This window comes from Crocodylus siamensis, chromosome 9 (assembly GCF_052110815.1).
Source record: "Crocodylus siamensis isolate JL-2025a chromosome 9, ASM5211081v1, whole genome shotgun sequence".
In the NCBI taxonomy this organism is placed as follows: Eukaryota; Metazoa; Chordata; order Crocodylia; family Crocodylidae; genus Crocodylus; species Crocodylus siamensis.
Genome location: NC_143403.1, coordinates 68060213 through 68086293, shown reverse-complemented (window position 1 = coordinate 68086293; position 26081 = coordinate 68060213). Strand labels below are relative to the sequence as shown.

The 26081-nt window shown below is 53.2% G+C and overlaps 1 protein-coding gene across 25 annotated transcripts in view; it reads right to left on the bottom strand.

Annotated features, from left to right (window-relative positions):
* The window catches only part of NCOR2 (nuclear receptor corepressor 2), a 335757-nt gene that overhangs the window by 148423 nt on the left and 161253 nt on the right, over window positions 1–26081 (bottom strand). For all 25 annotated transcript variants that reach the window (XM_090062093.1, XM_090062092.1, XM_090062105.1 and 22 more), the window contains 2 exons: window positions 10109–10165; window positions 2729–2781 (listed from right to left, as the gene is read on the bottom strand). In XM_090062093.1, the coding sequence (XP_089918219.1) occupies window positions 2729–2781; window positions 10109–10165 (110 nt within the window). The remainder of the gene's footprint in view (window positions 1–2728; window positions 2782–10108; window positions 10166–26081) is intronic.

Genomic DNA, 26081 nt, shown 5'->3' with positions numbered 1-26081 from the left:
TGATTGTAAAACCACAAAAACCAACAGGGGAACTCAGGGGCAGGTGGAATATCTGGACCTGTTTCTAGCTTGTTCCTTTACGACTCACTGGCTCTTTGTTCAGTATCAGGGCTTTAAACGCTGTTTGAGACAGCTTTGGGCAGTCGCAAGAGAGCGGCATTTTTAAGGGAGCACGAAGGGAAGGGGCAGACGGCCAGGAAACAGGGTAAGGTAAGCTCTGAGAAGGCCCCAAGCCTGGGGATCCGCTAGCAAGAAGCTCGGTGGCAATGTAATAATCCAATCCCCGAAACAAACGGCAAACCAGAAGAGATCTCCACAAAGTTGCCTAGGTGCGATTGTGCCTTTAGGGTCTCCGAACCCCATCCCCTACCCCAGGGAGCATTGCCATACCCAGCGGCACCAGCATCTTGCTCTGGTGACTCGCCAGAGAAAACTTCTGATCAGAAATGAGAGCCAGGGAGGTCGATGGGAACAAGGCACTCGACATCCACAGCCTCCTCCCAACCGGGGCAAGGCTGGGAGCACCGGGCAGCTGTCCTGACGGTCTTATTCACGGTCCTTGATGGGATGCAGGTCCAGAAGCCTCTGGCTTGATAACAGATGTGGGCAGCTCCAAGACCTGTTTTCCATCAAGCTGGCTGAAGAGCTTCGTTCGCAGACGTCACCCTTGTTAGAGCCAATGGCCAGAGCGCGTGCTTCAGGCAAGCCAACGGGGGAGCGAGCACATTCATGGACAAATCCACGGGGGAAGACTTCTGGCAGGGTTTTCATAGCCTGAATGATATGCGATGGCAGCAAATGCGTTACTGAGACCGCGTGTTTTCCGCTGCCTCGGTCAGTCGGGGCGTGCCGGGTCTATAGGTATCGATGGCTGCCGACAGACATGTATTTGGGGGTCATTTAAGCTGGGGGAGGACAAAGCTGGACTTGGAGAGTTAACCGTGTCAGCAGATGTGGTGGGCTTTGAAGAGAGTCCGAAAGCATCTGGGATTACTGTCACGGGAAAAGGGGCTAAACTGGGATTTTAAACGAGTCAATGGAAAGCTCAATGATGGAGAGGAAAAACAGTCTTTTCGGCAATGAAACTCCTAGGATTCCTGTTCCCAAGACATGGCTGCCATCTTACGTGACCCTTGGGCAGGTTGCCTACCGAACCTGCACCTTGATTTCCCTGGCTAGCAAATGAGGACAATCCTTTCCTACTTCATACGAGTGTTGGATCGATCGCCATCAGTGCAGCACTCTGGTGTTATCTAGTCAATGAGATGATTTCCTTTACCTTGGTGTCTTCCAATGCACTTATCCTCAGTGGCGCAGGTAGGGCTGGACTAGTCCTCTTCCTTTTACAAACCAGGAACGGAGGCACAGAACGACTGAAAATTAGTGGGCCTCAAGACTCAGAAACCACTTCTCACATTTGGCCTTAAAGGACTTGCCAAGAGAAGTCTGTGATGGAGCAAAGACCTGAACCCGGAGCTCCAGAGTCACAGACTAGTGCCCTGACTGCTGGACCATCCTTTCCTTCATTGGATACTTAGGAGAGAAACACTATTTGAATGCCCGTACATCACAGCAATTCATAACGTAATGTAACCACCCCTTAGGGCTGAGAGCTGAGAACTGCTGTAGGGTATCCTATTCACTTCAACTCCAGATACTCCACTTGCTTCAATTCTCCTGGCACCTAGCAACACTGCACTGGAAGTCATGAAATATGAGCAGGAGGCTGTTTCGGAAAGTACCATAATAGGCCTGGCCCACGCAGACCCAACCAGGCCGCATCAAAGCAGTCATCTCTATACCAACAGCCCAAGCAAAAGCCCAGGTCACACCTGAAATTTTAATATTTCAATCTATAAAAATGACAATTAAAGCTGTCCAATCTACATGCATCATAATTATTAAATGTTGGCTGATTATTAAATGATGTAGTTTGAGACATAAGTGATAAATTGCAGGATTACCAACCCCCGGTAAATATCTTTGGAGGAGGGGAGAAAAAAAAAAAATCAATTGTCATTAGACATCTGCTAAGGGTCTCGTTGAATCCCAATGGTCACGATACCTTTCCATTTCAAGCCCACCCTTGCTGAAAGCACGTCTGGAAAAGCTGACAGGTAATTTCATACCTTGGCATGTGTTAAACACGAGTCTCTCGCGCGTCGCGCTGAGATGTGCTGGAACACAGCGCTCTCACTCAGACCAACACGACTCAAGCAGAGACGCACCACAAGCACCAACAGCACAGGAAGCGCGGAGGGGCGGGCGAGGAAGGCTGGCCTTTGGAAAACTACAGACCACCCTTGACTACAGACCCCCCGGCCGACCTCAGCCACCCCTGCCTGGGGGAGCAACACTGCAGGCCATTCAAGTTGATCTTCTTCCAGTCATGGTGAGTCTCATAAGCCCAAGGGATGCTGAACAACTGGGTCCATTTAAAGTAAACCCCTCCCACAAACAATGGTATTAGAGGACTAGTTCCGCCCCCATCCAGCCCCCCCAAAAAACAGCGCCCCTAACACCCCACTAACATCTCGAGCAATATGCTTCTTGAGACGGTTCACTGCTCCGGGCACCGAGAGCAAACACAACGGCACTAGGAGAGGACATGCTATTTTTTTCAGCCTTAATAGGGAACGGGGGTCTGGGAGCAGGCTCATCTCTCCTCTGCTCCAGCCCTAATAGAGAACCTGACATTTAAAATAAGACTTTATTGCCATGTACTTACATTTTAATGTTTTCATGGTACTGCCTGGTGTCTGAAGGCTGGTTGTATAATGGCTGAAATAAAGAAGAAAAATGAAGGCATAAATGGTATAGTCTGACATTTAGAAACTTAAACCTGTCAGAAACACTCTGGCATCAGCGTGGGCTCCCGTCTTCCAGACAGAGCGGGAGAGAGGGGGCCCCGCGTCGCCCATTCTGCTCTGCTGCTCCATGCCCAGCGCCGTCTCCCGCAGCTGCCCCCTCTCCGCCTCCCTTCCCCGCACGCTGCTCCTCGCCTTTCGTACCGGAGAGGGGCTGCCGCCTCGCACACACGCGGCCGTGCTGCCTGAGTCACAGCGCGACCGAGAGCAGCCCGTGGGAGGCAGGCAGCCTTCAACCGAGCTGGCTCTGAAACAGGCAATTTTGCTGCGTAATTCGCATAAACGCCGTACGTGGCTGGGGAGCTGGCTGCTATTCCCGCGGTGAAGCCGCGCGCACCTTGGAACATATGACACGGGGGAGGAGAGGGGAAGGGGGGGGCGGAACAGTCTGCGTGCTGCAAGTTGTTATGTCTGTGCCGCAAAAGCCTGCCTTTGCCTTCGAGGGAGCCGGAGCAAGATCCCGAATCCAGCCAGCCACCTGGGGGACAGAATCTGGCGCCCAGCAGCTGGCGTGGGCCATGGCTGCAGTATCCCAGCACCTCGCGAGCCTCGAGCTTGTGCGCCCGCTCTCAGCACCCCTGGCGGCGGAGGACAGTGCGCTCACCTTGGTTATGCGCAGGGAACCTGCGGCACAGACAGGGTGATGTGCCCAAGGTCATGCGGGGAAGTTGTGGCAGAGCAAAGGACTCGACCTGCAGCTCTGCAGGTCCGGAACGGACCCGAATTGTTGGGGCGCTCTTCCTGTCCGGTCCCCAGAGAGGTGGCATGGGCCTAGGGCATGCGAATGAGAGTCAGGGGGCCTGGCGTCTGTGCGGCAGCCCATCTGAACTGCGTGGAGAAAGTGTGGGTGGAAGAAGCTACTGCAGGAGGATGAACTGCCAGCCTGTAAATCCTCTTGCTTGATTAGTGGCCGTGCCAGGCACTGCTGCTCCTCGCCCAGGGGAACGGCACTTCTCCAAAGGGGAACTGCAGCAAGTCATGCCCTACCTCAGGCATCACCAGACTTTAAGTGAGAGCTATACGGAGTCAAGGCCAGAGCAATGGCCCCCACCAGTTGCTCGCTGGCTTTGGCACCACGCAGGACCAATATTTCCAGTCCACACCTGGATCCCAGCATCTGCCAAGTTTTGCCTTTTTTTTTTTTTTAAACAGTGCATTGTTGGCTGATATTCACCTCACCTATCCTACCAGCTCCTGATGGGATCAAAAAGATACACGAGCTCCTTGAACCTTTCTCTAGGTCCCCAGCACCCTCCTGCCCTCAGCACACTCTGTCCGGTGCCCCCAGACACCTTCCCTTGCTCCAGTACCATCCCAAAACCACACTCCTTTGCAGCTCAGGAAAAGGGATTAAAAGTCTCCCCACATTTCAGCATTATGTCTGGGACCTGCGGGTTCCCAGACCTGAGGCAGCTCTATAGTGAGAACGGTGCTTCACAGATTTCACAGACTTTCAGGCTGGAAGGGACCTCAGGAGATCATCAAGTCCAGCCCCCCGCCCCAAGGGCAGGAAGTCAGCAGGGGTCAAAGGATCCCAGCAAGATAAGCATCCAAATGCTGAGCTGATCCAAGGAACAGCACCCAGGTCTGGAGCCCAAATCGTCTCCTCTCCCATCCGCCAGTACCGATTAGCCAGAGGGTGGTGGGAACAACTCCCTGCAAGCCTGTACTGCATCTCCACCCCATTCCCTAACCCTCATTCTGCCTCTGGCTGCCAGAGTCCTACCGATGTCCTAGCATGACTGAGGCACCAAGCCCTTACGAACTAGGAGGAGCTGCTTTTGCATTTGATTGAAACCGGGAGGTCAAGATGGGGTAAATGGGGCACAGGAAGGTCCTAATGGAGCTGTGGAGGTTGGTGGCACATGCCAAATGGCTAGGCCATCCCAATACAATAGGTGGACCAACACCAGGCCCCCAACACCAGGCCCAGTGCCATTGCTGTCTACAGCTCCGCTTCTTATTATTCTTCCTTTTGTCACATTCCTGGATGTCCCCCTTGTCGGGCCGTTCCAGGCACAGAAAAGCAGGCTGGGCCCTCACTGCTCGATCCAAACCTTGATGAACAACTGGCCAGGGCTTTGTTGAATGCCCTGCATGTGGCACTGAACAGAGTCATTCTTCCGGTACAACAGGACCTCTGCCAGCGGGGTGGGTCATTCCTCCTACTTGGCTGGTGTACGACAAGCTCTGGCACCAGACTTTCTTTTTTGCAAATTAAAATCAAGTCTAAGAAATTCACATATTAACTGGGGCCAGGCCAGAGAGAGGATGCAAAGGTAAAACAGGGAGAGCTGCAAGAGCCGGAGGTATAGCAGAGGATCCCGGTGGCGGGTGGCACCAGAGACGACCGAGTTCAGGACCCAAACCCGAGAGGTGTTTCTAGCCACCAGCCAGATTTGAGAGCTCAGGACAGAACCTGCACGTGCATCTCAAATGGTGTCAATAAAAGCAGCTTTGGCTCAACCACAGCAGCAACTGGTCGCCTGACGAACGCAGCCTCCGTCTAACCACAGAGATGCTGTCCAACTTTGCAGGCGCTGCATCCAGAAGCTGTTGCCGAACCATCTGCGAGCAATTTCACAGCTGTGGCAGAACGGGATCAAACAGCCAGAATGCATGACGGATGGCGGACAGTCCCAGCCGACAACCCAAGCACGATTAAACGCAAGCCAGCCATGCTGCCCCTCGGTAGGAATGTGGTCGAGGAGACTTTGATCTCTAATGAGAAGGGCAATAAGGAGGAGGCGGGAGGCTAGCTTAGCCCATGTTTACCAGACTCCCCATCCTCCAGCCGTTGTAAGGCTCAGGATAATGGCAGATCTAATGGCTCATCTTGCAGCCCTCAATGTGCGTCTCTGCAGCCCCTACCTCGCAGACCTCCTCACTGAATGCTGGTGTTGGCCGTCTGTCTTGGAAGCTTCTTTTCAAAGATGCGGCCTTCATTTAAAACTGGCCTTTTCCCTATTCTGCTTTCTCGTTACACGGTGGCGCTGGTACAACGCCCTATTGTCACCTCACCAGGAAGGTTGGTGCACAAGGTGTAAGACTTACAGCAGGCGACGGACAGAGGGACTGTTTCTACATGCGTGTCCAACTGACCCATCCCCATGGCAGCTGGGTGTGAAGGTGCCACTTGCTCCTGCGTCCCAGAAGTCACCACGCTCAGTTCACAGCTTCCTGCAGCAGAACATAAAAGTCTCTCCTATGAAGACCCAAACGCACTTGGGACAGCTACCTAACCAATGAAGGTCAAAGCAGTTGCTGGCAGCACTGATGATTTGGGTCATGATACCAGAGTATCAGGGAATACCAGGCAAGCTGAGCCTCCTTGTTCAAGCCCCAGTTCAGACCCTTCCAGCCTGGGAGGAGCTGGTGGACAGGCATCTGTCCTGGAAAGGCCTAGGCGCAGGAGCAGGGGAAGGCAATTCCTAGGAAGAGGAAACCAGGAGCAATGGCTCTGAAGAGTCAAAGCAGCACGTGCTACTCAATCAATGACAACACCTCAGGGCGGCTTGGCCGGACCCAGTACACACAGGCAGTTCGCTGCTGCAGGGACTGCGGTGAAGGGCAAGAACATGCTTCAATAAAGGAAGGTGCTTTCCTCCGACCTCCATTTATGCGAGCAGACTGGGACATGATGAATCATGTCACCAGGCTACACTGGGGGCGAGAGGCGGCTGGTGAGTGCCCCTTGCGGGTTGTGGCCCAGTCTCGTGTGCACACACATCAGTTCAAGTTATCTCCTGTGCTGCCTCCTAAGAAAAATGTGTGCTAGCTAACGGCTCAGACCGCTAAGTGTTAACAACATCCTGTGCTTCCGGGTTTAAAAGAAACCTGCATACTAAGAAACAGGGAAGGCTAAAAATCCCAGCACCAACTTTAAAAATACCATTCATCACCATATGCTCGCAGGCGAGGGAAAATGAGAACGCAGCGGAGCCGGCACAGAGAACAGCAACGTGCCAGCCATGGCTGGCCTGGCCACAGCAAAGCCGTGCTATGGGACAGATATAGGTTCACAGCAAAACCAGGGTATAGGCTGGTCTGTTAAGATTCAACCTCCTCTGCACTCATTTCCTGTCCTGCAGGGGGAATTCCACTAACAGCACCGAGCAGCTGTAAAAATAGTTGCCTTCCCTATCTGCAAGAGAGAGTTCATTGTATGAGGACTGCACTACTCGCCTGCTGCTGGATCCCGAGCAGAAGACGCTTGTTAGCACTTGTAGATTTGGGGATGGGGAAGGGCTTTGTTTGCCCATCACTGTAAACAAGTTGGTCGTGGTTTCGCACACCACATTAGTGCATGCTTAGGTTTCAACCCCAGTTTAGATGCTAGTCAAGTCAACGAGAGAAGCAATGCACTGAACAGCTATGCTAAATCCAAGCCAAGTTGCTGCCGCAGTTTTTTCACTCTGCATGAAACATGTCTCACTCGGGGCTCAGCCCAAGTGAAAGCTTTCAGGACAGCACTCAGATTCACGTTCTGAATCATCTTCCTGCCGGAAACACAGCATGGTCTTGACCACAGTACCCAACATCTCCACTTTTCAAACACCCAAGCCATGCTCAGTGCTAGACCAACTACTGATAAGGACATGGAGACCCCTGCCCAGGTGCTGTGGAGGAGAGGGGTGGGATTTTCAGAGGCATCTATAGGAATTAGGTATCCGTCTGTGATTGCCTTTTAGTGGGACTGAGTCAGACCATGCTCTTTCTAGCTTGGGAAAAAAATCACCCCTCACATTCCCAACTCGAGCAGCACCAAGGGCAGTGATCCTACAGCGGGAGAATCACACAGCCGTCAACACTAGAGAAGATAAGACACAGGGCCAGATTTTTTAAGATCAAGTCAGCGGGAGTTAGGGAGACAGACTGTCAACACAAAGCACTCACTTAGCGCAGACACCTTCCAAAGGAAGCCTCGGGATGCACATTTCAATGAAGAGCACAGGAGTCTGAAAGCCCAGAATTAAGGGCCGAAAAGGTGAAAGTCGAAGGCTTGTCTCTGGTCGGGAGATTAACTCAACAGCTTTCAACTTCAGGGACGTGCTGATAAGGATTCAAGATCCATGGCTAAGTTCTTAGTTCTCCTACACCAAGTTACCTGCAAAACCCCTTTGGTACACCTGAAGCTAAGTCAAGGCCAGACTTGCTAGTCAATGCATTCAGCTGGTAAAATCCCTCTCATCACAAATGCACCAAAAAAACCCCAACCCCTTCTGCAAATCTGAATCTGTCTCTGATTGGTTCCCTTTACCTTAAATTGAAGGCAGAGTCAACATGGCCTTGCTGCCCAACGATGCACTCTTGGATCAGGAACAAAAGGGAAAATCCAGCAGGTTTTAGTCAGCCCAATCGAAAACAACCACTCCCTCAAGATGGTCTAGCTTTGGATTCAACCTGCCATCACATGGAACTACCAGCATGTCATCACCACTCTGTGGTTTGCTAATGCTCCTATAACCTCCTGCCTCTCTCAGTTGTGACTAACCAACATCCTCAGTGACCTCTCGCCTTGAAAAAATCAGCACCTGGCAAGCTGCCTTGCTATCACAGAGACGCTTATCTGTCACCATCTCTGTTTGATGCAATAACCAGATTATGCTTGAACAAACATTAGGGAGAGGTCTGTGACCTGGGCTCTGCTGGTAGCCACCCCTGCATGGGCGAGAGGGCAAGAACGTTCTGCAGCCTGAGAGCACGGAGCTGGCTCCGAGGACCCAGATCTGCAGGCCCACCCTTCTTCCAGGACCCCTGCCCATTCCTACGGCATCATGCGGGAAGCAGACCAAGTGTACCATATGCAAGTGTGTACGGGTGTGCATGAAGAGCTCTGCACTCCTTCCTGGAGGAACGTCCTCTCCAGTTGAGATGGCTGAGTATTAATAAGCATTGATTTGTATCGTGGCAACATGTGGCAGGGGCTGAGGTAGGACGACTTCTCTCTCTGTGCAGCTAAATTAAAGGGAGCCTATAAGAGACCCAGACAACCTCAGCAAAGCGTGGCAGCACGTACCAGTGGTCCCTGGTACCGTACACCAGAGGTGGCAGTGACCATGCTCTGCACTGTACAGAAGGACAGGCCGGCTCTGAAAGCTTTGTTTGCAGAGGAAGAGGACAAGTGAACTTTTCAAAGATGTACCATACTTAAAAGAACAAAAAGCTTGACACAGCCAGTCGAAGGGGCCAGGAAACTTGGTGGTGGAGCTCCCCGATGATGGAGTTATGCTCACAGTGCCGATGGGCAGCTCCCCTTCCCGACAGAGGTGAGCTGAGGTGTGCCAAAGCGATCCCCCGTCCCCCAGGGATGCCCGCCTTTGCTACGCTCGACAAAACCCTCGTGAATTCTGAGCGGCAGGGAAAGCCCCAGAGCCACGCTCCCCAGGGATGCTCCTCCAGCAGAAACCCAGCGCCTCCCTTCCCACCGCTCGCTTTCCCTTGAAGGACCCCGCTAGCTACAGCGTCTGTCTGGGGGCGGTCAGCAGCTTGCAAGAAATGCTCTGCAGGACCCCTCCAGCTGCCCCTTTCCATGGTGTGGAGGGAGTACTACTGGGAGGACAAGGGATGTTCGCTCTAGGGTGCCCTCCCCGGTGAAGTGACCCCTGCACGCCTCAGGGAGGGAGGTTCCCTGCTAGTTGCTGTAGAGGCTTGCTGGGGGGAAGGAGGAGTCAAGCTGGGGGAGGTGAGGGAGCAGCTGAAGTCCGTGATTACAGTTCCCAGAAGTGCGAGGGGTGCCTGGGAGGGACGGGCAGGACTCTGGCTGGGTCCAAGAATGACCAGTGCCAGGTCACTCCAACCCAGAACTGCTTCCATCCCCGCGACACGCTCTTCCGATGCTCCCCCCACCCGGTTATGAAAGTGCTCGTGCGCTTTGCAGAGGGGATCCTCCACACACAAGCTCACTGAGGCACCAAATGCATGGACTCAGTCCCCGCTGCTGTGCCACGGTGGGCGAAAACATGAGCAACACAGATTTGCCCCTGCTCCTAGGGACAGCAAGGAAAGCAAGTTAAGGGTTAAGGCTCACAGAGGAGTAGGCACACGTGTGTATGTCTCCGTCTTTCCCGTTCACCCCATCCCCTCCTGCTACCGAGCCAGCTGGATGTCCTGGACTTCCTTCTTACGGGTTAGACATGCGTGCGCGCACACGTACGCACAGATGTGCCTGCCTCGCACAGACCTCTCCACACCTGGCTGCCGTCCAGCCCCCCTCCCCCGTAGTGGGAGATAAGACTTACCAGCTCCACTTGAGGCCCCAGTCCTTCCAGTATCCTGTGGGCAGCTTCTGCTTTTTTCTGCAGAGAGGAAGTGGGAGAAAAAAGGGAAAGAAAAAGTTACGTCTCTCGTGGATCACAATGCCAGCCCCATGCCTCGCTTTCCGAGCTGTCCAGAGGACTTCCGAAACAACGTGCATCGGAGAGCTCCCCCACCCCGGGAGGCAGGAGGAGGAGAGCGGGTCAGCGCAGCCGAAGCCCAGATCTCCGGGGTCCGTAGCACGTGCCCCTGCAGGCGAGGGCGCCGGCAGCTAAGTCATCACCCGGGGGGCAAGCCCTTGTCAAGCTCTTGGCAGGGGCGCTGAACGCTGGGACCCGTTCCCCGCCACGCCGGGGCTCTCTCCGCAGTCCCGGTGCTTAGTCACTGGAAAGCCCTCTGCGCCGTTCTGCAACGGCTGAATCTCTTTCGCTTTGCACGCTGCTGGATTCAGTACAATTACCTCAACACTATCACGGCGCGGAGGAGGGAGAGCGGGAGGGGGAGCAGAGAGAGAGAGATGCCCTTTCTAGGATTCATTTCGTGAACATGTGATCGCTCCCCTTGGCTCCTCCGCTCCGCCGTCTTCCCCTTCCCCTCCCCACCACAAGACGTTCCCCCGGCCAAACTACCTAGCGCTTCTTATGAAAACAGGAACACGTGTCACAATGTGCTCATTGGCCCCTAATTAAAAGCGGCCTGAAGAGAGATGTGGGTTCACTGCGAGAGTCTAAACACAGATGACATTTGCAGTAAGCCACGCTCTTCCCCCAAAGCCGGGCTTTCCAATTAGTGGTGCTAACGGCCCGATCAACCCCGGCTGCTGCACACTGCTCGGGTTTAGACGGCGCTGGTCAAATAAAGCTACCTGGCAGCAGAAGGAGCCGGAGGTGAGGTTTCATCCAGAGGGAAGGGAGAGGATAAGAGAGAGTTTAGGGCAGACGACAAGGAGCTTCCACGGGGCCTGGGCTCGGTGGAGTGGGGGAAAAAATAAATCCTTCTAGGAGCCTGCTCATAACTTTAACCTGCTAGGCGCCAGAGACGGGCTGGGGCTACCGGCTTGGGATGTGGATCGCGAGCACTTCCCAGCATGGGGGGGCTAGAGGCCTGCGAGTCCCAGTCATCACATGGAGGGGGCTTTGGATGGGGATTTTCCCTTTGGGGTGCTCAGATTCAAGGGTCTGTTCTGGGCCCCGTGCTGCCCCTCTCACACTCCCGCCTGGGTGTGTTAGCAGGGCTTGGCAAGGGGAGACGCATCGCTACCCCACCACAAGTCAGGCTCACAGCTCCTCCTGGCTAGATGCTCCCCCGGAAAGAAAAAGCTCCCGATTATGGTCTTATGGCATATGCCCCATTCATTGCTCCTCCTGCCCCTCCCCGCCGCAGGCTCAGCACATGCACGCACCATCTCAGTCGCACGCGATCAGCTCTGCACGTTTGGCCCCAGGATCAAAACTGCGTGTTGGAGCCAGCGCTCACCAACACCCGCGCTGGGCTGCCAAGTCGCTCGGGCAGCTCACCTGACCCACACAGCAGGCTGTGCTTCTGACCCTTCGGTGGCACGGCAGGCGAGGCGGGGTGGTGTAATTGGGTGTAACCCCACAGGGATCACTGCCAGGAGAGCCCAGCCCCTGTGAGCCTTTGCCGGCCGTGCAGGGCAGGAAGAGTGGTGATGATGAGGATGATGCTCTCTCCACCCTCCGCCCAGCGCTCACCTACCACTTTCCGCCAGCATATCCCCAGGTGCTTCACAAAGGAGGTCAAAGCACCATTACATGTTCCAGGTGGAGAAACACTGAACTCAACCCAGAGGCCAAGGCCCCTTGCCACACGCTACACTTAAGACTTAATTAACCAGTTAATTTCATCTTAAGATGCGACTCAGCCACATGTTTAATCAATTAATGGTGTGCCAAAATGAGGAATAAGCCACAAAGTTGTTCTACAGGAAATGTGTAACAACTTCGTGACTGGTCTCTCTCGCACCATTAGGTGAACATATGGCCAGGTCTGCCCCTGTGGCTGGGGGTCTTGCCAGCTGATGGGGCTCCCAGCTGCAGGGGTGCACCATGCTGACCCGGGCTCACACGAGCAATAAGGCGTGATGGGATCTGACCCGTGATCCTACAATCACGCCTGCTGCCGTGCTTACATGGTACAGCAGGAAACACGACTGTGTGCATTGTGCATCAGACCCCATCACATCTTTACCTGTGGCAGGGGCCCAAATGACAGGAGAGAGACAGTTCAAGCTTCCTGGTACCCAAACTAGCATGCTCCCCCACAGCCCCAAGTCCTACTCCTGGCAGCATGGTAATGGAGGCCTGATCTCTCCCAGACTCCACCCTGTGTTCACAGACTGGCCAAGGCTCAGGTTTAAATGCGTATCATCTCCACACCCAAGGATACAGGTCTCAATACTCAGGAGCTCCTGCCTATGCAACAGGCTGCCAGGCAGGAGAGGTCTTCTAGCCAGGCAGCCCGTGGGCTGACTGCAACCTGCCAGGTCAGCCAGCAACAGCCTCGCAGCCGGCCTCCCCTGAAAGATCCCCATGAAGCATGCACTCGGCACGCCCATTCCTGTTCCACCGGACAAACACGACTCTGGGAGGGATGAACTCCACCAATCTAGGACCCACCTTGCTGTGCACAGAGGAAGCAACTAATGGGTGGGTGGAGGGGGAAGGAGGAGGAGGAATTTGGCACCTTACATTTTACAGCCAGCTCAAATTCTGCCCCCACAACTTCCGGTCACACACACTAGCACAAGGATGACCTCCCCGCCCTTCACATTGGTTCAAATGCCCCTTCCTGGCATTATAGAAAGGATGGAAAGAAGATAAGAATCAGGCTTGGTGCCTCCTAACTTGGAGTCCCCCGCCCAGCTATCTGCAGCTGATTTGCAAAGGACCACAGTGACAGATACTAGTCTGGCCCCACGTGAGGCCAGCCCATGGACTTCCATCTGAGCTACTTCCCCAGTAGCTGTCATGAGTTTTCTTGTAAAAGGAAGCCTGGCTCATGGACCTGTTGCCAGCAGAGTACATGGAGCAGAGCAACCACCTAAAGGCTAGCACGCAATGGGATGATGGTGCTGGTCATGCACTCTGCCACCAGTCAAGATAGGTTGGAAGGCGGATCACGGCCAACTGAAGAAAACTTCAGGCTTTCCAGAGTGTCTTGCCAGCAGTCTCACTCCTCCTTGCCTGTTCAGCAGTCAGTGGGAATGGAGTGGTTGCCGCAGGCTCGTTCTTTGAGGACAGGCCTACAATATCACTGAAAGAGCCACTCTTGCAGGGAAAAAAACTCCAATTGGCCAAGGAATAAAGGACCAAGGCTGGGCTGGATTTTTGACTTGCTCCTTCTCAGTTTGCCCCTAAAGATGAACCAGTTTGCAGAACATGGCTGCCTGCTACAGGCACAGAGGTGCCTGGGAATCAGCAACACCCAAAATTAGCTGAGCGAGCCACCAGGCTTCCTTCAAGGTCCTCTTAGCATGGTCCTGGATTGATGGATGTGGTATTCACCTAAGTGGAGGTCCTTACTTCACCCTGCCGAGGACCATGTGACCTCAATGCAAGAGGAGACCGGCTGACCAGGACTTCTCATCTTGGGGCAGAGCCATCCCTGGGCTTCCTCCGCACTACTCCCTAGCATCTCCTTCTTGGGTAGTTTACATGCATTGGGCTATATGGGCAGAGCAGGGAAGCTGGGCAGAGCAGGACTGCACGCTAAGTGACTGCAAACAGCCTTTCCGTCACAGCTTTGCAAGACAACCCAGGACAGCGTTCGGAGCGAGGCTTATCCTGGAAAAACATTACGCAGACACGGAAGCCACCCAGTGGTTACTTCCTGTATTACCTACATGGCCCTTTCAGTCGTTACCACGGCACGCTGCGGCAGCCCCACATCAGCCTGGCTGTCGCCGGCACGGTACAATTCACGACGTGAGCAAACCAGCAAAGGAGAGACGCACGGGAGACTGAACGCAAAGGAAGCGGAAGCTGGGTTGAAATCTCTGCAAAAGCACATCAACGTTAAGCATCTGCTTGCTCCTTGGATATGTGCAAAGTTGCTGAAGCACAGCTTGTGCCACATCCGGGGAATGCAATGGCTGATGATGAAACGACGCGAGGGAAATGTTTCCTGAGGACCGAGCCTTCCTTTGGTCCAAAAGTCAAAGCCACAGTTACCATGCACTGAAACTGTACCGGCGCTTGAGCGATGTGCTTCTGTCGACCCCTCTTAGCAAGCCCAACTTTTCCTTCTTTCTTTCCATTTTTCCGAGACGCATGCCGAATCAGCCGCAATGGGAGGCAGCACAAACTCCATCCCGTTTCCCAAAGGACTTGTGCTCTGGTAACCGTGTCATTTAAGTAGATAACTAATCACACAAGCCAGTCCATCAAGCTGAAGGATACGCTACTAATGAATTAATAATCAGAGGAAATGTAACTGTCACTTGCTTTAGCCCCGTGGACCCCTTTCTTGCAAGCTGATGAAATTGGGTCACTGGCAGGGAACTCTTCTCTCCAGGAGAGAAAGTTCAGACAACTATCCAGGATCTCCACAGTCTATATCATAGTTTCTCAACCTGTGTTACATGCACCCCTGGGGGTACGCGAGACACAGGCAAGGGGTATGCAGGTACCCCAATACTCTCTTTCTCTCGCCCTCTTTTCCTTTCTCTCTCGCCCTCTTTTCCTTTCTCTCTCGCCCTCTTTCCGTCTCAAAACTATGGCAAAAAATTGTAGTCCAATTAAAAAAAATTAAATTCCCCAGTAATAATTTGGTGTGCTGTGCTTTGCGTGGCACTGAGTTCAGCTCTCCTAGCTTTGGCCAACATCACCTCTAGCCCAGGTACATACTTGAGTTGTGCATCCCTGGTGTAAAAGGTGGCAACCCAACCAAGCCACATCAGACATCTGTCATATCATGCCCTTCCTCCAATATATGACACACAGTAGTCTGTAAATATAAAATCCCCTGGAAATATGAGTGTTGGGGTACTTACTGAAATTTTCAGAAGTTAGCGGGTACTTGCTACTTAAAAGTTTGAGAAACACTGGTCTATAAAACACAGCAAGGACCCCATCTGCAACACAAATGAGCCTAAGGAAGTTGCTTTGATTTGTGCAATTGCAGACTTCTTCCTCAGGTGACCTCCTGACATCCCTGTGGCAACCACAGGCCAATTTGCTTTAAAAAGTGAATTTGTGTTTTTCGCCCTTTTAATTGCCAGCTGGGCAGCTGAAAACCAGGAGGAATCAGCACCAGGTGATCAGCAGCAAACGGTCTGCACTGTCGTTCAGGAACCTCGCTGCAAATGGAGACGTGATGGTCAGTCCAGCGCTCGATTAAAGGGAAGTAACATATGGCTGGCCTGATAAGAAATACATTTATCCTCTCTCATAAAAAGAAACATCTGCCAAAACCTGCCTTTTCCACGCAAGATCCTTTCCGTTAGGAAACAATGCATTGTAACGGAGATTTCCTGCCAGATTCCTGAAAGGAGGGACAACATGCTCTCCCGTAGCCTGCACGATGTCACCATGGCTCCATGGAAGAGAGAGGAATAGATCTCGGCATAGGAAATTAAAGAGATCACCCCATTATGAAATTACAGGAGTCCTTCCGTGTTTCACCATCGCTGTGCAACATCAGGTCATATAAAGAAAAAAAACCCACATTGCTGCAATGCTAAGCTCATGCAATAAGCACTCCAGTGAAGAAACGTGAAGGCTAAAGGTGTATGGACCACTTGAACCAGGGCCTGCTACTCGGAGACAGCCACGTTACTCTGAAGTCAAGCAGAGGGCCGAGGTCATTTGCACTTTCTAGACTAACTAAATCAGAAATGCATAAGCTTTCATAAGGAGCAGCTTACCTTAAAATAGGTGACCAATTGCATGGTAGTGGATTATTTTAAATATACACATATCAACATTTCCAGAAATTAGACAATCATAATATTACTTCAGAGAGCCTATCAGGTCACTTGATGATTTAAGAAACCATCACATAATATATGCATGCAAGAGTGAACCTTGAAACTAGCTCATTTCCTAAGCTATCACTTAAAGAAAGTTTTTGCATTTACTTCCTCAGATTTCTTTCCTTCTGCCAAAAGAGAGGAAAACTGGAATTGAAAAGCATCTCAGGTCTGTAACTACCACAAATGAATCAATGAAGCCACGGGGTGCTGCCAGAGCCACTGGATAACTAGACATAAAATCGGGCTTAGGCACCAGTCTGACAAAGCATCATGCATGTTAGTTTTGTAGGCTAACCGATAACGGTATTTCTATGGCAGCGCACATCCCTTCATTCATATGGGTGCAATAAGCCCATGCCAGGATCTACCAATTTTAAAAGTTCATAAGCCTAACAAGCCCAGAAATTTCAATTGGGTGTCGATTTTTAGGTCCCTGGGAAATTGCTAGAACAGGATGAGCTCGGAGAATATCAATGCAGTAGGGTTAAAGTGTTATGAACATTTAAAAACAAGGGGTGGGATTTCCAGAAAAAAAGATTCACGGTAAACCACGGCAGGTACTTTGAAGACCAACCAGTGCTCCTTGCAAAAGTGAGTCTTCAGCTAGCTGTGCTTATACCTGTAATAACTTCTCATTAAGCACCACCTAACGGCTTAAAAAAAGCCTTCGCTCCGATGCATGCTGGTACAAAATGGTCACGCCAGTCAACGGCAGGGGTGAGATTTTGGCCACAAAGCCAGAGAAAGGCTTTCCCCACAGAGGTCAATGAATGGGTGCCCGCGCTCACAAGCAGCATATTCTGGTATAACCAGGTGCCACGTATACATGTTGATGATGCTGCCGGCCTGTGCTCATGATGTGATTAACTCAGAGAAAAAGCTTAATGTGTTCAGCTGCCACATTTAGACAACTTAATGAGATGACCGGAGGCAAATCACTGCAGGGAAAAGCACGACTGGAACGATGTAATTCTTCTTGCATTAAACTGACTGCAATCTGCCTATTTCCAGAATGAAAGACGGGGAAAGAGAGCTCTTCGGAGAACATCGTTTCTCTGTGCACACATGCAGAAATGCCTCCCGCAAGCAAGAGCCCCGATTAACATTTGACACCTACTGTAATTGCTGGCGTTCCTTGTTGCATGTCTCCCATCGTAACAAAATCATAACAAGTCGACCTCGAGGCCACCCCGAGAGAGGAAAGAGCTGGGGGGTCGGGATGGGAGGAGGCTCCCACAGCACTAAGATTACTGGGAGAAGGGCAGATAAATGGCTCCAAGAGACCAGGCTCCGAGACAGAGGGCCAGGCTGCGGTGCGAGCGAGCGAGGGTTGGGCACAGCAGGTTTTCAGCCCCTTTCACATCCATGGGATCGCTGCAGGGGAAAGACAGCGTCTCCATTGCCCTTCCATGGGCACAAGATGGGGAACGGGCTTGGTCGCTCTGGGCTCCGTTCTACATTTCCTTGAAGTCGATGGGAGATTTTTTTATGCATTTCATCCACCCTTAGCAAGCAACCACAGAAACCTCTGGGTGTCTCCCCTGTCCAGTGAGCCACCCCCGAGTCATCAGTTCCTCCAGGTCCAGAATATCTGTGATTCAATGAAAAGGAAATGGCTTGCTGCTCCATCACCAATGCGTTAGGAAGCACATCTAGCTGTTATTTCTAGCGTGATGCATGAAAACCCCTTTCGGGCTTTATATAGTCCCACTGCCCTTCCAGAACAAGCAGCGAATGACCCCTTTTTCCAAATTCGGGACAGCTGAAGGATCTGTGCTCAGACCGAGAACAATGAAACCTTGGGGCTGGACTCGCACTAAGACCACTCATCTGGATGGGTGCAACTCTGGATTCAATGGCAATGTAAGGCGAGCAGAGCTCAGTCATTTGCTAGGGGCAAGAAGCCTCCTTCTCTGTGCCCCTTTGAGACACAATCCGACACTCAGAAAGGCAAACTGCTCCGGCTCTCGCTGGGCAGGTCCAGGATCCGGGTGAAAACTGTTCATATTGATTTGCATCAGCCGAACCCAAAAGCAAAGCCGAGCGAGAGCTGCAGGAGCTGCAGATGAATACAGCAAGGACAGAGGCTGTACCCTAGAGCTCCCAATGCAAGACAGGCATGGGTCGGGAGGCTGATCTGAGGTGCAGAAAGGCTTTGGGCAACAGCGATGGATTTTGGGGACAGAATTCATGCAGCCCAGTGCTCAGGCTAGGCACGAGGCTTGCTGCAGACGGCAGGGTACCAGGAGTTGGCTGAGCTACACTTCACACGGGAAGCAGTTTCCCTTCCAGCGCTGGGAGCTAGCGTCAGCGCCCATCGGCCCAGAGCCCCGAGGTGTTGACTCACTTCTAACTTCGTCTCAGACCTCCCCATCGCTCCCTTTGGCTCCGTGCTGACGAGCAGACGTGCTGCCAGGCCTGGCCCTTCTTTCCAGCAGCCGCTGCCAGGGACGCGCCCAAGAACGGCTGGGGGTGGCGAAGGCAGACAAGGCCCGGACTCCGCCAAAGCTTCTGGGCTCAGAACGACGGCTTGCCGGTACCGATGCTCTCTTCCCGGGCTCTTCCCCCACCCTCACTCGCTCTCCACCCCACTTATAGTCTCCCCTGACTCGACTCTAATGAGCTCTAAAGGAGAAAGGGTACAGCAGAGAGGTCCCATCAATTGGGAGCTGGCCACTGCTACAGTCCTAGCTCCAAAGCATCCCCTGCCCTGGGCCAGCCTGCCCATGGCGGCGTACAGGAGGACTGAGGCCCCAACACCCATCCCAGGGACCCCTGCACCCTTTTCAGGGACTAACAACGGTGGTCTTGCTTAAGCTCTTGACAGCAGCCCACTTCAGCGACAACCATCTCCCCGCTGCCTCCTCCTGGGCACCAAATCAGCTCTGGGTTTCTCACCCGTTCTCCACCAAATCGGACACTCTGCAGGTACTAGGATCGTGCCCCTTAAAACGTTCCCAAAAACAAAACCAACCCCACGACAGCCATGAACATCTCCACGCAGCTCTAGTACATTTACAGCGAGGGTTTTCGGTGGGAAGCTCAATCCCAAGCCATCTGCCTGGTTCTCAGGCCGCTGCAACTTGATGCAGGAAAGGGATGGGGAGCGGGAGCGGGGCGGACAGGAAAGCGACTTACGGACCACATTAGTCATCCCGCAGAGGTCACAAACTCGGCACGGCAGACACGCACACCTCCCCAGGCTTCAGAGGGATGGGCAAATTTGAGGATTTTTTTTTTTTTTTTTTTTTTTGAAAAGCAGCCAAAAGCTATTTTGAGGAAGTGGATCAGAAATTAGAAGAAGGCGTTTCCCTGGAATTTCTCCAGCCAGCATCCCACAAAGCTCGCAGCCGCCACGGCTGACCCGCGCTCTTAGCATTATTTATAGTACCTCCAAGGCAGCGCTCAATGCCAGGCCGCGACTGAAGGGCGAAAGCGTTTCCATACAGGATCAGGTGTGTCCTGCACAGGGCCTCTCCAAGAGGCAGCCGACGGGGCGGCGCTGGGAAACACTCTGTGAGGGACCCAACATCGGCCCCAGCCAGGTCGACTAGGATTTCATTTGGCCAAGCCAGGCAGCAAGACGGGCTTTGGAGAGGAGCAGGATGTATCCCGTTTACGACCGTGAAAATCGGGAGTTAAGCTGCCGAAGGGTATGCAGACCCCTGGCAGCCTCCGGCAAGGAGTCGGGCCTCCCCCGACAGAAACCAGCACAGCTGCATGCAGCAAAGGGAAAGGCCTCCCTGGCCTGGCTTGCTTTTTGAGTCGAGACAAAACAGTCGTTGAGCCACGACTGTGGCCTTGCAGCAGTGGCCCCCTTGAGAAAGTTCCCGTTTCTAGGGATCAAGAAAGTCCGTATTCCCTTCCGATACTTGGTGCGCTCCCTCTGGGATCACGCCGTTCCCGGAAGTCATCCTCTCTCGCAGCCAGGTGGGACAGATCTCCTTCCACCTCCACAAGAGAGCCCAACTCTGCTGGAAGGGGCAGCGGCAGCTCTGGGGGCGGCATCCTTCTCTCTAAATCTCGACCAAACCAACGTCCTCAAGTGCCAAACCCAACCACAGCAAGCCCGGCCTCTGGACAGACCCTCCCTCCTGGGGTAAACTTCGAGGGTGGAGGGAACCCAGGTGCAGTACCCAACACCGAGGCCTCTCCACGGTGGGATAACAGCCCCTTGTCTACTCGCGTCCTTGCTAGAGCAGGCCTGGCACGATCAGGGGGATGCAGGAATTCCACCTAGCAGGTACAGCCGTGCTGCGCCCAAATCACTTCGGTTTGCAAAATGACAAGTGAAGAAAAATAAGAAAACTGGGGAAATGGTTCATGACAGCAAAGAGCATTAATAACCCACCCAGCGTTTCCTGTGCAAAGCCTAACTGCCCGACTCATTTCTGTTCTCTCGCCCTTGCCTTTTGCTAGTCATACCAAGGGAGGTTTCTGCAGCTGGCTGTCTGGCACGCCAACTGCACAAAACGGTACCCAGATGCACACCTTCGAGACGGGCAATAACGTATCTGTATGCTGGGGAGGAGAATCCGTTTTGCTTTAAACCTCTGATGGAAAAAGTGAAAAGCTTCCAGGTCCCTGAGGCTCCAGAGGGCTGAAGCTGGTCCTTTTGGCAACCGATGTCTGATGCCAAAAGGCTGCTTGACCCACATCTTGAAGTGTCGATAAGGTAGATTTCCCCATTTCTTTGATCCACTGAAAGTCAAAACAGCAAACCATGCACCACTGCCCTAGCACAGACACTAGCCAAGAGAAGCAGAAACCAAACAGTTTTTTTTTATTGTCCAGATGCGCACAGCTAAAAAACATGAAGGTTGAGTAATCTGGAAGTGAAAACAGCCTTCAACCTGAATAATCAACGGGAATCTACCGAGATGCATTTATTTAACACAGTGATCCTCAACCAGGGCGCTGTGACGATTCGGGGTGCCATGAGATCCTTTTTAGGGTGCTGCAGCGTGTTGTGCACGAGTAGCACTGTCAGGTGTGCAAATGCCTACGTGACTCACAAGACAGACCCAGAGATTTCAAGCACAAATCCACGGGGTCAAAAACCTTCTGCCCTGTTGTGGCCTTTCCGAGTTCTCCACAGCTGAGGACTTCCTCTCTTATTTTCCTGTAGTCAAAAAGCACACAAAAGCTAAGAGCTGGCATTTTCCGAGGGGTCCCTGGAGCCGACTGAGGTTAAGAACCATTGATCTGCCACGTGGTTTTTGCTCAGAGTCTGACCTCATGCCGGCATCAATCGGAAGTCTACTGAAGCCTGAACCGTACCAGCGTCAAGCCGGGAGAAGTCAGAATCGTGCCCTCTGACTGCAAATAGCCAGCGGGCTACGCTAGCAGCAAGGAAGAAGGTAAAATGGGGAAAAGGCAGCTCGAGCCGGCTGAGGAATGCTAAACGCGGGCGTTTATTTATTCTCGTGTTTGTGGGAGATGCTGGAAGGCAGAACGTGCTTCGTGCCGGCAAGCGGAGAGACGGGCTCACACGCCGCACAGACACAACAGCCGGGGAAAAGGGAAAAAAAAAAAGAAAGAAGAGACTCCTCTGAATTTCAGCGCTGCAGCCAAACGCTGTGTTTGTGGATAGATAGCCGTGCCCTTTTGAAGGAACCATCGCCGAGACGGAAAACGAATTAAAATTTAATCTTATTGATTTCCAGAGACACAGTCCCCAGAGCCCAAGTGTTGCCTGCTTCCACTGCCTGCATTGCATCAAACGCAGCTTTTCAAATGCCTGGCAGCCGAGCACCAGAAGGGCGTGCGCCCTGGCGCCACCCCGCAGCACCCACGCTCCCATGCCAGGCTGGCGGGTCAGAGCCAGCCCCCGGGGGCACCGTGGTTAGTCACGGCGCTGAGACTCTTCCCCGACACCGTGGTGGCGCGGAGCACCAGCGCTGCAGAGTGTCCTGACGTGAACTCGGAAATGCAGAGCGGGATGAAGGCAGGCGAGGGAAGGGGGAAGGGAGGGTAATTATGATCTCAAGGCTTAAAAGGGAAAAACAAAACAAAACACGCTTGGTTGAAGGGGCGGCTGTGGCACGCGGAGCAGGCGCCGGCTCGCAGGGGGGACAGCCTAGCCCCTCAGCTAGACCCGTGCAGCTTGGGGGCAGGCGGGATCTGGTCCTTGCTGCCAGCCTGGGGCTGCAGGGAAGGTAGCTCTGCACCGCGAGAACGAGGAGGGAGAAAAGGGGGATGGGACTGCGGGGCCTGCAGGAAAAGTCAATGCGAGAGGGGCCGCGGGGTGAGCGGCACAGTGGGGGGCTCTAGAAAGCAACAGCTAGGAGGAAAAATGGGAGTGTGGGGGTTAGTGAAAAGCTTGTGGAGCCAAGTGGGAAGCTCATGGGGGCCGTCACGTGGAGGAGCAGGTCCCGAGAGATGAGACAGCCACGAGGAGCGCAGCGAGCAGGAAAGGGGGTCATGTCTGGGGCTGCGGATAATCCAAGCTCGTCACTGAGATGATTCATCCCGTCTTCTTGCCTCCTTCCTCTTTCCCCTTAGTGCCATGCTGCCCACGCAGAGCCGGGTCTGGCGGAGGTGCAGGGACTCGCCCCAGCATCTCCCGGAGGTTCGACAGCATGTCTCCGGGCCTGCTCCTGCCACCTCCGCTCGCAGCTCTGAAGGCAGGATTGGGCCCTCCTTGGCCCCTGCCAGGGGGGCCTAGTCCTTCAGTACCCTTGGCCTCATAGGACCTGGCATGGGATTGGGACCAAGGCTTGTCACAATGCTGTCTCCACACAAAGCAGGAAAGGTGGGGCACAGGCACCAGCAGCCAAGGTCCGGCACTCCTTCTGAGAACCGTGCCAGGCCTGGCGAGAAATGCCCCTCACCAGAAACCCAACAGATTTAGGGCCCCTCCAAGGATTTTAGCCTTCTTTTGCTTTTTTGCCTGTGTATACAGTACCGAGCGCAAAGGGGCAGCTAGAGAAGTGGGGCTGGAAGGGACCTCCAGAGGTCATCGAGTCCAACCCCCTGCCTGAGGCAGGATCATCCCTATCCAAACCATCCTCTGCAAATCCATTCCCTACCCTCTCTGCAAATCCATACAGTCAACGCTGACACCACACAAGACATAACACCCTAAAACCTGCCACGGATAAAGCAGAGGGACCACAGCAGCCAACGTCTCGCTGCTGAAAGGATGTGAATAGATGCTCGAGACCCCAGGAAGAGGCTACACCCCCCCACTACAGAGAAAAGCACAAGATGAATGTGAAACTATTAAGTTCTAGCTTCCCTGTTGCAGCAAAATCCTCCCACGGGTGAAAAACGTTACAGGCAGGCTCATAACCTGAGATTTGCTGGAGCTTGCATTAACGTGCCAATGGGTCTGTCTGGGCTCAGCATCCGCAGGGGAGCCGAGTGCATGGGGCTAGGCAGCCTGGACGTCACCCTGCAGCGGTGCACATGGCTAGTACGCTCCCCCGAGGCACCAGCTGGGACAGCGGAGACGGGACTGCTGGCTCAAGCCAGCGGGTGTCCTCCCAGGCGCTCAGACAAGCCAGCTAGAAACAAAGCATTTCCAGTTGCACTCAAAGGAATCATTAACAGCCTTTTGCAATTAGCGGGTGCCCTGGATCCCTGCCCTGACGCCGGAGTTATTGCAGATCAGGAGTGCTCAGAAAAGTTAGAGGAAAGGCTGGGGGAGCAGGGAGGGTGTGGGGCAGGGATCCAGTAACCAGCCTAGTAGAGAGGCAAGACACCGTGACCAGTTAACGCTACGGATTGGACCGTGCCAGGCAACGGAAAAGCTCTGGTCAAGGGTGTTTAGAAAGATGTGGGGGTCAGCAGGGGAGGCTAAGATTTCCTTATATAACACCATGAGTCAGGTTGGCAAATTAAGACCTAAGAGGCCTCTTTCTGCATGGCTACCTGCCTTAAAGGGTCGGATTAAGCAGCAGCCACCTGCCCGCTGCCCTTGGGGGAGATAGAAAGTCATTCTGACTCTTGAATTTAAGTGATCGCTAAGTTGCAGCAGAGGCAATTTAGTGCACGCCAGGGTAGGTCCCTCTACCCGCTGCCCTGTGAGACGCAGCGCCCTGCAGGCTCCCTCCCTACGCAGGTGCCCAGCTCACCCTGCACTGGGGGCTGCACCCACCTGCCTCCCGGGGCCAGGTCTGGCAGCAGAAGGCAAGGGAGGCTGCGGGTGGCTGATGCAGAGTGGGAGCCCAGGGCCCCACCACTGGACAGCCAGGAGTTAGCGTGCCCTGGCTTTGGTCTGCAGCAAACATGCTACGCCTGCCTCCGGCGCTCTTCTCAAACAGCTGCAGCCTACACTTCCCAGCCTCACAGTACAATTATCCCGTGTTGTGGTATTTGCACACAAAGGCAGGAAGAAGCAGCAGTAGGAGGAGGAATTTCAAAGGCCAATTTGTGCAGGAATGACGAAGCACCACTGGTCGTCACCCCCTCAAGGGGGAGGTTTCCCAAGAACGGCGGAGGCAGGTTCCCAGTTCTGCCCGGCCGTCGCACAGATGAAAGCCTCCTCCAAAAGCAAGTACCCAATGAGGATGCTCCCTTAGCATCAAGTCTTGCTTTTCTACACTCTTCTCCCGCAGAATCTGCCCGGCCTTTCTTTCTGGAACCCAGCCATGCAGTTAGACGCGGAGCGCAGGCCAGATTTTCCAAGCATCACTATTCCTGCCGACGGAGAAACCAGCCAGTCAAGCCACACGCCTGTCACGGGAAGTGAAAAGCAACACAATCGTTCTAAGGTGAGCATCAAAGAAGAGACTTGACTCCACGGAAAACTCCGATGCAGACAAACCCGACCTACATCCCAGCCCCCAAACATACCCGATGTGCTGGTGGGAAAAAATATCGACTCCCTGACGAACTGCGGGCTAAAATTAGAATCCACTCACCCCTGAAGAGCCACGAGGATAGCCAGAAAGAAAGTAGGTCACAGAAGGGCTGGCTAACTTGATTTCCCAGAGCTGCTAGCCGTTGTCCTCACATAACCTCCTCGCTCTCGTGGACAGCTTTCCCCATCTCATTTGTTTGGCATATAACCGCGTGGCCCCTATAGCTCGGAAAGGGATGGAGGGAGAGCACACACACGGCGAGGAGCAGGCCGCGGACCTATCTGGGTTTGGCAATCGGGACTCATAGTAGAGAGGATCTCTTTTATTAGACCAACAAGATTTTTGCAAAAAAAAAATGTCTTTAATTGCAAGCTTTCGGGCACAAACACCCTTCATCAGGCATTGGAGAAAAGACTGTAGAAGTTCTCCTGGGTAGAAATGAAAATTCGTATTTCATAGGATTTCACAGAGGAGTCAACTCCTCCGGGCAGACCGTTCATAGCTGGGATGGAGCCTCTCGCCTGCTGTGAGGGTCTGTGATGCTGCAAATTACCTTGAAAAAAAGGCAGGAGCAGGCTCTCAGGTTTCAGGTGGTCACAGTTGCTTCCTGCTTGGGGAAAATATGAAGATATCATTTTTTTTTTAAATCAGCTAAAATTTGATATCATCCATGTGCCGGGTATCCAGGTTGTAGCCAGACTGGTCTAGAGGCAAAAGCAATTGGGACTCTGATTTCCTTTTATCTGGGTTCGAGCACTCGCTCCCTGTTTTTCCTGCTTCTGAATCCAGCCACAAGTATTGCACGTCATGGTGTGATGATGCAGGGACACATTCTCATCCCAAAGAGCATCCCAACTTGCTCAGCCTTCATGAAACAGCCTGCCCTCGGGATCTCCCAGTCCTGTATGCTTCCAGACACACAATCCTCCAAATGAAACTAGGTGCTGCTTCTCCTTTCTCTGACAAAGGACTTTGAGGCCAAATCTGGGAGTCTCTCTATATCTCAGGACATGAGCAGATGGCCAAATACACCCGGGGGAGCGGACGCTGTTTCTTGTGCTCGTGTAATTACACCAAGCTCTGGAGAGGGCAGACATGCCCCTCTCCTGTGTTAGCTGCACACAGTCGGCCACTATTACAGGCCTCGCCTGTAGGTGA